Source organism: Equus caballus, chromosome 12 (genome assembly GCF_041296265.1).
Source record: "Equus caballus isolate H_3958 breed thoroughbred chromosome 12, TB-T2T, whole genome shotgun sequence".
NCBI lineage: Eukaryota > Metazoa > Chordata > Mammalia > Perissodactyla > Equidae > Equus > Equus caballus.
The window spans coordinates 12,663,134-12,675,486 of NC_091695.1; the positions used below are offsets into that span (position 1 = coordinate 12,663,134).

General features: G+C 39.4%; 1 protein-coding gene across 6 annotated transcripts in view; it reads left to right on the forward strand.

Moving 5' to 3' along the window:
• The window catches only part of LOC138916586 (ubiquitin carboxyl-terminal hydrolase 25-like), a 93,404-nt gene that overhangs the window by 17,658 nt on the left and 63,393 nt on the right, over window positions 1-12,353 (forward strand). For 5 of the 6 annotated variants that reach the window (XR_011423872.1, XR_011423873.1, XM_070229507.1 and 2 more), the window contains exon 2: window positions 10,479-10,556. The exons of the other annotated variant lie outside the window; for it this stretch is intronic. Coding sequence is in view for 3 of the 5 variants with exons in the window: in XM_070229507.1 (XP_070085608.1) it covers window positions 10,479-10,556 (78 nt within the window). In the remaining 2 variants the exon portion in view is untranslated. The remainder of the gene's footprint in view (window positions 1-10,478; window positions 10,557-12,353) is intronic. 6 annotated transcript variants of the gene reach the window in all.

Consider the following 12,353-nt stretch of genomic DNA (forward strand, 5'->3'; position numbering starts at 1 on the left):
GGGGCTGGAGAGTGAGTTCAGTCACCAGTGGCCAATAATTTCAATGAATTGTGCCTACATAATGAAATCTCTGGTGCTTTATATACTTTTAATAAGTGCATAGTAAATGAGAGTTCTTAGGATAGAACTTTGCATGTATGGTTAACTTTTTTCCTTCCTAATTTTTTCTGATGTTTAGTCTCCTAAGAATACAGAATTACATCATGAATATATTGTTAGAATACAAAAATTGCTTGTAAGGAAGTTAGATCAGTAAGTGTCCAGTTAGGACACAGAAAACACACAATAATTTGGACAGGGAAAGTTTAATACGATTCACTAGTAACGGTGATTGGCTACTAAAGACTGAAAACTCTAGAGAAGAAAAGGAGGAGTAAGTTTTGGAGAGGTCCTCCACGAGCCCTGAGGCTCATATTCAGGTTTTGTTGGAGAGGTTGTGATTGAAGCCCACTGGATAGCGGGCAAGTTTGCTGAGGTGCTGGAGGTGGGGACACTTCTGCCAGTAGCTGTTTTATGGGTCCAGGAAAGAAAGTGGTATAGAGCATATGCTTTTTTACACCTAGCATTTTATCTAGATGAATGGAGTTTCTGATAGTCTGGAGGGTGTGTTATGTGTGGAATTAGTATGACCAAAAACTATATTTGCTGTAAGGAATTGTTTGTGACAGATGTAGCTGCTAGGAATCGTATAGTGTTCTAGTTTATTTTGTTTTATTAGTGTAGGGATTTTATTTTTGGACTGTAAGTTAGTTATGAAAATTTAAGTATGGAAACTAGAGATATGTAAAGATTTAATTGGACGAGAGAGATATATTAGGAATCAGTCAGATTATTAGCACCAAAAACAAGTTAAATATATTTTGTCTAAACTGCTTATGTCATAGTTCAAGGATGTCATTTGATTCACAAAACTTTTTTTTACCCAGATGTTTTCCAGAATATAGGCGCTCTAATTTAAAAGCACACTGTTCCAAAAGCTTTTACAAATTGCGTTTTTGAAACTCAAAATGCATGTTCCCATAGAAACCATGTTTCATCATGTTGGGTTCTTATTTGGCCTGGAAATGTATTTAACTCTGTATGGACTTAGCTTATAGTGCAGTGAAACAATATTTTTTGCATGTAGAGTTTCTACTTATGATGCATTCTTTTGTCTACTAGTTAATAGGGATGGGGGATTCTCTTAGGCGCATGGACATTATGTGGATGTTAGATTGGTTGAAGGGTTGAGGTGGCAGGTGGGGTATGAACTCTGAGGTGAGGAAGGATGGAAACAAACATTTACTGAGGACCAACTATGTACATTGCTCTTTGCTACCTGTTTCCCGTAAAGCATCTCATTTCTTTACTTTTCTTCCTTTTTCTTTTTTTTGGATTATGTGAATGCTTAAAGATTGTTTGTAGCTCTGGGATTCTGTAAAAAGGTAGGAAAAGGTTTCTTAAATTCAGAAATTCTGGCATTTCTAAGTCTAAATGTAAATAGTGAAGTATAAAAAAGCACATCTTGGGGCTGGCTCCGTGGCCGAGTGGTTAAGTTTGGGTGCTCCGCTGCGGCAGCCCAGGGTTCAGATCCTGGGCGCAGACATGGCACCGCTCGTCAGGCCACGTTGAGGCGCCGTCCCACATCCCACAGCTAGAAGGACATGCAACTAAGATATACAACTATGTACAGGGGGTTTGGGAAGATAAAGCAAAGCAGAAAAAAAAAAAGAAGATTGGCAACAGTTGTTAGCTCAGGTGCCAATCTTAAAAAAAAAACAAAAACTACCTGCTTCATTTATATAAAAAAAAAAGAGCACATCTTCAGATTTTTACACCCAGAGGGATATATGATTAATTTACTTTAACACTGACGTGCTGTTAACTCAAAAAGGTTGAGATAAACCTTGGCTCTGTGCCAGTAGGAAGTACAAGGTACCCCAGCCATTCATGAGATAGCTATTTGGGGTATTTGCAGTGGAGAATTTCAATAATATTGTCCTGTACACTCACCTTCAAGCAGGATTGACAGGACCAGAACTAAGAAAGGAAGCCTTCTGGGAAATTCTAGATAGACTGTACGAGAGTGCAGAAAGTTTGTTTAGTAAGTGGGCCTGATTTAGGTATGCCTCTTGTTCCTGTCTCCAGTAATTAGTACCTCTTTCTTGTGGATGAGTTCAAGCCCTGTGATCTGACTTAGTCCACTTACCCTCTGTAAACTCTGCTATGTTCATTTGTTCAGTCAATATTTATTGAGTGCCTACCACATGCCAGCACTGGTACTAGTTGCCAGGAATACAGTGATGAGTGAAATAGACAGACTGTGCTCCTTTTGGACTTAGAATCTGGTGATTAACCGTAGTATATTATTATAATGTGGTGAGTGCCAGGAGAACCTCTAACCTTCACAGAAGGCAACTGAATATACACAGATCTTTGAATTAGGAAGCAGAGTGGTATTTTGTAGACCCTGAATAAAAGTCAGAGGGAAGAGGAAGATGGGAAAGTAGTGCAAGGTGAGGCTAGAGAGAGCCGCAGCCTGCAGACAGCCCGTGAGGCCGTGATAAGGATTGCACTGCAGGAAAATTCTCAGAGAGTTCACGGAATATTACATGTGAAGGAAATGAAAGATCATGTTGTCCTCCTTAAAATGAGAGAGAAAAATAAAAGACAAGGCTCGGCAAATAAAAGTTTTTTGTTTTTGTTTTTTGCTTATAGCTTTTAGCTGGCCAGGGGCAGGTTTGGGGCTTATGAAGAGCTATTTGAAGGACACGTGTACTAGGAATTATCTGTCAACGAAGTTTGGGGATTTCTTGTTATGGTGAGATAATACGAACTAGGGCAGTTTAGTGTTATCAGGTAGACGCAGAAGGTATTTGTGGAAACAGATGTGCGTATGGTTATGTACTTTAAAGGCAGTGGTGTTATTAATCCTTTCATTGATAGGTAACTTTGACCTGCTTACCACTCAGTGCCGGAAATACTTTAGTCTTTAGTGCATATGATTCGAAGTTTAAGAATGCCTTGGGATTATCTATCTCATTGGGGTTTTTTCCTTTTTTCTAAGAGAATTTGGAAGTTTTTTTAGAGGTCATTCTAAGAGTTGCCTTTTTTTCCCCTGAAGAGGGAGACCTTTGACTTTGTTTCTTTTGCGCTAAACCAAGTTTTATTTATATTTGGAAATGCAGTTAAAGGCACCAATGACTGACTTATGAGGCATTCACCCCTTAACACAGAAAGCTTTCCTGCCTTCTAGTCAGCAGTGCGCCAGTCTTCTCGTACCGCTATCTAAGTGTTTTACATCAACATGGTAGGAGATTTTTCCACCGCTTTCATTTTTTACTGCATCTTTAATCTTCAAAATCAGGTACCGTAGAGGAGAGAAAATATGGAAAGGACATGGGCTGTGGGATTTGAAAACCCTGTTTTCATTCCTGTCTCTGCACTTGTTCATCTCTTGAAGCCCGTTAGCTATAAAATGAGAGGAACTTCCTAGAGGGTGTGTGTGTGCATGTGCACATTTGCATGTGTCAAATGAGATTATATGCTGGGAACACTTAAAGCAGAGTCTGGCATACAGCAAGAGCATAATTGCTTATCTTTTTCCTTGGCCTAAACCAGTGATCCCCTTTTTTTGATCCTCAAAAAGTTATACCGATGTTAAATATTCTGTAGTCTTTACTGAAACAGATTTAAAACAGACCCAACATTAAGTAGGGTCAACTGAGGGAGGAAAGAATTTCAATGAAACCCTCTGATCTTTAATTTATATTGAAATTACTGATGTCTCCTTCTCCCTGGAGTGTATACTACTGTCTTTTCCACAGAGTAGGCACTTAAGGATGTCATCATGTAGTAAAAATTACTTTGAAGAAGGAATCTGAAGGTCTGTAGGTAGTCTTGGCTTGTTCCTTATTGATTTTTGTGGTATTTGCAAGCCACTGAATCTCTTTGAACATTGTGCCTTGCCCTTCTTGGTCGAGCAGTGTGTTAAACAACAAAAAATTCAGCTCAGGGGGCTGGCCTGGTGGTGCAGCAGTTAAGTTCACATGCTCGGCTTCGGCGGCCTGGGGTTTGCTGGTTTGGATCCTGGGCACAGACCTACACACCGCTTGCTCATCAAACTGTGGTGTGGCAGGCATCCCACATATAAAGTAGAGGAAGATGGACGCAGGTGTTAGCTCAGGGCCAGTCTTCCTCAGCAAAAAACAGGAGGATTGGTGGTAGATGTTAGCTCAGGGCTAATCTTCCTCAAAAAAGAAAACAAGGAAAAGAAATTCAGCTCAGTCGATTTAAAAAGTCAAATTGACTTTATTGAGCGATTTATTATTGGGCCATAGTTCTTAGCCATAAAATAAATAGGTGTGCCAGAAGGTGGCATGCTTGACTCTTTAGAATTTAAAGATCCCGTTAGCTAAGACTTTGGGTTTTTTGGAGCCAAATTAATGTGTAAAAAGAGTGTGCTGCTGGGTTGAGGATTGTGTGTGTTTTACAGTATACCTCGTTGCATGGAAGTTTTCTTGAGGTTGGCAGGTGGCCTGGTGTCAATCTAACCTGTTCCGTGAGCACCTTCTCCTGACAGGAGTCTTTGAGTTAGGTGATGAACTCTCTAACAGCCTTTAAATACTTGATCTGTGCCCATGATTTTTGTGATTTTTTGACTTCAGAGATTCCCGTTAGCCTTTGTCTGCATGAAACAAGACAGACAGGTGCACCTTAATGTATCGTCAGTAACCAAGAGATGTTACTGTTGCTGGCCAAGAAAAGGCCCTGTGTGCAAAACCAGCAGTTCCCAACATTGGAACCTGAGACTGGGGAACGACTGAACCAACAGACCTCAACAAATGGGGACTGTGGACTGATTCCAAACAGATGGGGAAGTGCACTTGCTGCTAGCAGTTCCCACCGTGGAATCTGGGGAAGGATCCCAAACAAATGGGGACTGCAGACTCAACCACCAGCAGTTCCCAACCCGGAATCTGGAAACATAACCAAGGGCTAGGATTTCCAATCAAATAGGGATCTGTGGTCCAAACTGCTAGCAGCTCCCAACGTGGAACTAGTGATTCTAGACAAATGGGGAACTAACTGGAAAGCCAGTTAGATTGGGAGCTCAGTGCAAAGAGAGCCGAGCTCAGAACCCAGAGGGAACTTACCCACAGCCCTTGGAAATGGTGAGAAAGGCAGTGAACTCAAAAACGGGTTTGCAACTACCATGCCTGTGTTTCTTGTTGTCCCTGAATGCCACTGGAAGTCTCCTTTAGTTCTGCTGCTGCCACCAAATCTTCTAAACAACAAAAAATTCAACTGAGTAAATTTGAAAGAGCAAATTGGCTTTATTGAACGATTCATGAATCAGGCAGCATCCTGTCTACCAAATAGAAAGGAGCTCCATAGAGTTGCAGAAAAGAAATGATTTTAAAGGCAGAGAGGGAGGGGACAAAAGGCAATTATTACCAAAGAATGCATTGTTTTAGGCAAGGTTGCCCTCCTAAGGGGAATGGAAGTGGTCTATCAGTGGATAACCCACTAGGGCTGACCAGGAAATTCTGTGTTGACTGGTCCAAGGTTACATTCCTGGGGAGTTGAAACTGCAAATTAGGTTAGGTATTAAGTCTTGGTTTTCTGACTGTGGGGCCTTAACATTAGTGACTCCATTTTGGGCCTGCTGTCTCCTTATTTATTTATTTAGGAAGATTGGCCCTGAGCTGACATCTGTTGCCAACTTTCATTTTCTCCCCAAAGCCCCAGTAGTACACAGTTGTATATCCTAGTTGTAAGTCACTCTAGCTCTTCTGTGTGGGTTGCTGCCACAACATGGCTTGATGAGCCATGCTAAGTCCGTGCCCAGAATCTGAAGCTGCGAACCCGAGGCCGCTGAAGCAGAGCAAGTGAAATTAACCATTCGGCCACAAGGCTGGCCCCTGCTGCCTTCTTTTTAACAAGTGTGAATATGTTGCACTCACCTCCTTATGCTCATTAGATATGAAATCTGTACAAGGAAGACCTCAGAGCTCAGAAGAGGAGCTCTAGACATGCAAGTGGGTTGGATCCACCTTGGATCCCAAATTGCTTGTCAAGGAGGAGAGAATCATATGCAAGACATTTTCAGTTGAGGATCAGGGTGTAGCACAGACCAGAAGTTTGGTAAATAGGAAAATGCAAACCTTGAAAGAAAGACCAGGGTCTTAATCACAACAGAAATAACAGCAATAAAAACATATGATTACGGGAAATGAAGGTGCAGGTTTTCAAAGACAGGAAAAGCACAGCTGTAAGATGCCAATAACAAAGGGGAAAACCTTACAAATGAGGTGGTTTTTCTGCCATAAACTGAGAATTTTTCTCATAGGTCACCTCTTTCGATTTCTCTCCCATTTCTTGGTAACTTAGCTGAGAAAGTTCTTTCACCTTCTCTCCTTCCTGCTCAGCCTTCTTTGGCACCTTAATCCTTTTCTCTTCATTGTTTCATTTTCAGTCAAAATTCATGCGGTCATAAAACTATGCTAGAGATACATCTGGATTATTTTTTTTCCTAGGTTTTAGCTGACTTAATCGTGAAAGATGATAAAATACCAAACCATAACAAAATTTCAAAGATGTTGCTTTTCTTGATAAAATACTCAATGTTCTTATTGCACTCTGTATCGGTCAACTAACATCATAACAGCTCACTGCAAAAGTTGGTGACATACCAAAATATTATCATCACGTTCACAGATTTGTGGGTTGATTGGAGTGGCTCTTCTCTACAAGTGCCTCATTCTTCTGGGGCAAGTGGGCTTCCCAGGTCATGTTCTTCTTAAGGAAGAAGATGAAGAGGGCAAGCCCAACCATGTAAGCACATTTCATGTTTGCTTGCATGCTGTCTGCTATTATGTCATTGGTCAAAGTGTGTCACATGGTCAAGCTCCTCAATGCAGCAAGGAAATATATGGTATCTCTAGTGAGAGAAAGGGAAAAGTTGCAAAAGGTGTGAGAGCAGAGATGGGAGAATTGGGAGTCTAACACAGGCCCTGTAATGTTTTCTGGGTTTTACATTTGTATTTACATTTCATCTTGTCATTAATGTATATGTATACTATTTTGTATCCTACCACTTCAGCTTAATGCGATTTTGTGAAGATAACCTTCTATATAGATTCACTACTTAAAAATATACAGTTGTTTGGATTTGTCCATCTGTATCAAAATCATTTGAGATGCTTATTAAAAATACAGATTTATTAGCCTTAACTCACACCCTCCTGGAATCACAGTCTCTGGGGTGGGGCCGGGGAATCATCATTATTAGAAAACTCATCAGGTCATTCTTCTGTACATTAAAGTTTAGAATGTCTTCCTTAGTGGAAGGACATTTGCATCTTTTTTCATTTTTCCAGCATTATAAATAATGGCCAGCGACGTTTGTACAAATGAGTAATTTCTTTGGGGTATTCAATAGTCTTTCCCGATGCAGGATTGAATAATTCGCAGTTGAGGCAAATAATGCTCTGTGTAAAGGATGGAGTTTGGAGTGCTGGTGGTGGTGAAATTGCAAACAGGCTTATAAAATCTTTCAAGTATTTTATGTTCACTAAAATAAAGCCTTGAATTAGATAAGGAGAATTTCTGTAAAATTTTTATACATCTTTAATTTGTAATGTTGGGTATTATGTAACTTAGTCATGGTTCTGTTGCTTAGTTATTGTTAACTTTTTAAAAGAAAGTAGAAAAGTTGACAAGTTTAAAAAGAATTTTATTTTTCTTGTATTTCAGCCCTGGAAATTTGGCAATTTGGTTCTTTTATTCAACTATTTTGATTCTTCTTGGCATTTATATGACCTTGTTTATGTACTTTATTATCTATTTTATTGTTAGATAGTCTTGGTTATCTCAACTCTTTAATAAGATTTTTATGGAAATGAAAATTCATTGATGGCATGGCAGATACTGCCAATGCCTATGCAATATACGTTCTTTCTTTTCCCTAACAAACAGAGCCTTGATTTCATCTTCAGAGTGGGTTTTTGCATTGCTGAAAAATACATTTCCCAACCGCTTTTGCACTTATGAGTGGCCAGGAGGCTTTGTTGTGTTCAGTGAGGCTTTAAGTGGAAGTCGCCAGAAAGGGCTTGATAAAGAAGGCAGAATCATTTGGCAGACACCTTTTGTCCTTTGCCCTTCCCTTTGTCCTACCTAGAACTTGGACAGGATGCTGGAGGAGGAGACATGGAGTGACAGACACTTGCTGAATGTCATATATAGGAATGTTTAGTGGGAAGACAGAAGGAGCTTAGATCTTTGATATCTTGTGGGCTGTCCTTATCAGATCTGGACTGCCCACCTCCAGTCTAATTATATTAGGAAAAGACACTGCAGTATGTTGAAGCTACTATTTAGATGGGACTCTGTTACATGTAGCTGAATATAATTTGTAACTTATATGTGTGGCTTTTGTAAAAGATATCTCGACTACGTTCTCTCTAACCTGACTTTCAAATTGCTTTTATTTATTTATTTTTTTCATTTCATTTTGTAATTTCTTTAGGACCCTTCACTTCTGAATGTATATACATTATGCATGTTTAAATTGTCAAGCATGTTTTGAAACGCACGTTTTACAATCCTGACATCAACAAATCTGTATGCATAACATTTTAAAACTTTATATTTTGAAGTAATTTCAAATTTAAAGTTGCGAAATTAGTACAGAGAACTTCCCATAACTTTTTTCCTGAACCATTTGAGAGTAAGTTGCAGACATCATGTCCCTTTACCCCCTGAAATACTTCAGGGTGTATTTCCTAAGAAAAAAGATATTTTCTTAAATAACTATAGTGCATTATCAAATTCAGGAATTTAATATTAATAAAATATCATTACTAAGCAGTCCACATTCATCTTTCTCCAGTTGTCCGAATAATATCCTGTATTGCGTTTAGTTTGAGATGTAATGTGGTCTCCTGCAGTACATTTGGTTACCATGCCTTTTTGGTCCCCTTTAATCTGGAAACTTGTCCTTTGTCTGTCATGATATAGACATTTTGAAGATAACACAATAATTATTTTGCGAAATGTTCCTCAGTTTGGATGTCTGATACTTCCTCAAGATTAGATTCAGGTTATGGTTTTTGGCAGGAAAACCACAGGTGATATTGTCTTCTTGGTGTATCATATCATATCAAGAGGCACACGCTGTCAGTCCCATTATTGGTAATATTAGCTCTGATCACTTGGTTGAGTTGGTATCTGTTAGATTTCTTCAGTATAAATTTACCTTTTCTCCCTTTATAATTTGTAGGAAGAATTTGAAACTGTGTAACTATACTGTTTCTCATTAAACTTTCACCCCATAAAATTCTTACTGAGATGACTGTAAAACATTTTCAAGAAAGATTTCTGCAGATCCTTTTATTCTAGTGACGACTTGTCTTCCAGATCATATCCCTTGAGCTTGCATTATGTCGTGGTGCTGTCTTACAGTTTTTGGGAACTTGTTTTGAGAAATACAGAGATGTAGGGAGGAACATGGTTCTTAATTAGGGAAGTTCAGGGAAGGGTTTGGTAGTGGGATGCTATCCCCCCAATAGAGTGTAATAGATTATATGGTACATAGACCAGTAGACTGTAAACAGATCTGAAGCAACTGGGGGCAAATGATCAATTCTGTTTAGGATCTTTTATGACGGATGGGAGGATGAGATGGTCCTCTTTTTCCTCAGACAGATCGTAGGATGCCAGTGATATAATATACTCACCTAGTGCATGGCCTGCCAAAAGCGTGTCTTTTTCACATATCCCAGGGGCCTGGATGCTGCCTGTCCATAGGGACAGGGAGAGATTACCAGAGCTGCCTCGATCTCCATCACTGGTCCCATGCCCTAGTTAAAGTAACCCAATGGATACTTGTTTCCTTAGTTTCTCAGGCTTAGCCTCATGCTAACCACTCCTTTTCTTGTTGGGTGGCATAAATGAGGTGGTGAAGAATGGACCAGAAATTGTTAATTCAGTAAGACTTCTTCTTGGGAAGTAATGTAGAAGTTCCCTTTTGGAAACATGAAAATGGAATAAGGGCTCCCCACAGCATGGTTCCTTCTTCCTAAAAGAATGAAATTTGTTCAGTCTCTCTCAAGTTTGTTTGTTTGTTTTTTCTTTTTGAAGAAGATTAGCCCTGAGCTAACATCTGCTCCCAATCCTCTTTTTGCTGAGGAAGACTGGCCCTGAGCTAACATCTGTGCCCATCTTCCTCCACTTTATATGCGGGACGCCTACCACAGCATGGCTTGACAAGTAGTGCTGTGTCTGCACATGGGATCCAAGCCAGTAAACCCCGGGCCGCCAAAGCAGAGTGTAGGAACTGAACTGCTGTGCCACCAGGCCTGCCCCTGTTTTTGTTTTTCTTTTTTACTCTAGTTTATTTTGTTTTCTGTTTGTTTGCCCAAAGGTCATTTATTTTCTTGTCCTTGTATATTTTCAGATTTCAGAGTGTAATGATTATGGTTTTTCCTCTCTTCTAGCACCAGCAGACATTTTTGAATCAGCTGAGAGAAATTACTGGGATCAACGATGCCCAGATACTACAGCAAGCTTTGAAGGCATGGCCTCTGTTTTATGACCTACACTTGTGTTACACCCTCATCTCTACTGCCTGCCGTATTTGAAAGTTGAGTTTTTTAGTTATACTGTGTGGTAGTAGTAGAGATATAGGAAAGAACTTGTATAAAGTAAGAGCCTTAGCTAACATATACTGCAATTTTGAGCATGTTAGCTTTCAGCATACCTTGGAGTGACAGATGACTTCTCTCCATAGGAAACACTTTTCATGCAAAATAGGGGGATGTGAATCCAAATGCTAATGGCTGGTTTTACTCAAGAACCGTGATTTTAGAGTTTAAATAGGGGCAGAGTGTGCGGGAGAGTAGAGAGAGGAGGAGGAGGGAGAAATAGAAAATTAATAGAGATTCAAAAGCTTACATTTTTTCCTTCCAAGAAGGAGAAATAGAAACTGGCTAACATTCAAGTAATTTACCTTAAGAACATTCAACATCAAACTTTTGAGTATATGCAACAGATAAGATGCATCATTTTGTTGTATCTTATGAAGTACCCTCATTTCCACACAGAGGCACTCACATGAGTTAAATCACATGGGTATGCACATGGAAAAGATCAAGCGAGTGAAAGATGTTCAAGAACTATATATATATATATATATATATATATATATATATATATGGCTACAAAGGCTAGCAGTGAGAGCCTTTTTGCCACTGTAGGCATACACACAGCTTCAATCCTTTGGAATTTGCTCCATGAGACAAAATTATGTAATTTTTGATGTTGACACAAAAGTTCTTCATTTGTGTCTGGAAGCAATTTATCTTTTGGGTGAGTGTAATCATAATCCTCATAATAGTAGTGATAACAACTAGCACTTAGTAAGCACTTACAGTACTAGGTGCTATTCCTAATAACTCCATGGGGTATTATTTTCATCCCTTTTTAAAAGATAAGGAAACAGAGGTTAAAGTGACTTGATCAAGATCACACAGCTAGTATGTGGAGGAGTTTGAAATAGAAACCAAGTGGCCTGATCCCAGAGCATCACACTTAATTTCTTGCTTTCACTAGAGGCTTTGCTTCGTTTTGGCCTCATCAGGACAGTGATGAAGCAGTACTGTTTAGAGCATTAATGCAGGGTTTATGAAGCCACTGTAAGCATTTAGGGAGGAAACAAAAGTGTCGTATGTCAGTTTATATGATGATGTTTAGATGATTGCCAGTCCTTTCTTTTTTTTTCTTTAAAGATTTTATTTTTCCTTTTTCTCCCCAAAGCCCCCCGGTACATAGTTGTGTATTTTTAGTTGTGGGTCCATCTAGTTGTGGCATGTGGGATGCTGCCTCAGCATGGCTTGATGAGCGGTGCCATGTCTGCGCCCAGGATCCGAACCAGCAAAACCCTGGGCTGCCAAAGTGGAGCACGCGAACTCAACCACTCGACCGGCCCCACTAGTCCTTTCTTTATTGTGATAAATATGACTAAATCATGTCTATTTTCAGAATGTACTTTTTCCATTCTGTGTCAGTGAGTGTGACACTACACTCGGTACCTTGTCAGGGCACTTTTCTTTTTCTTGACTTGGGAAACATGTAGAATATGTTTAATTAAATAAATGTAAAGAATTAATCCAATTAATTCTTGTCCACATTTCCTTTGAGGTAAGCTGTGTGACCTTAGTTTTTTTTTTAACTTTCATTTCAGTTCTCAGTAGCTGGAAGTGAAAACAGTGTACTTAAACCTTAACTGTTGCCCGGTATAAATTTGTAAGAGGGTTATTAATGAGTTGAGTCTCTCAGTAAAATACTGATATGGAGTCTACTTTTGGGAACCA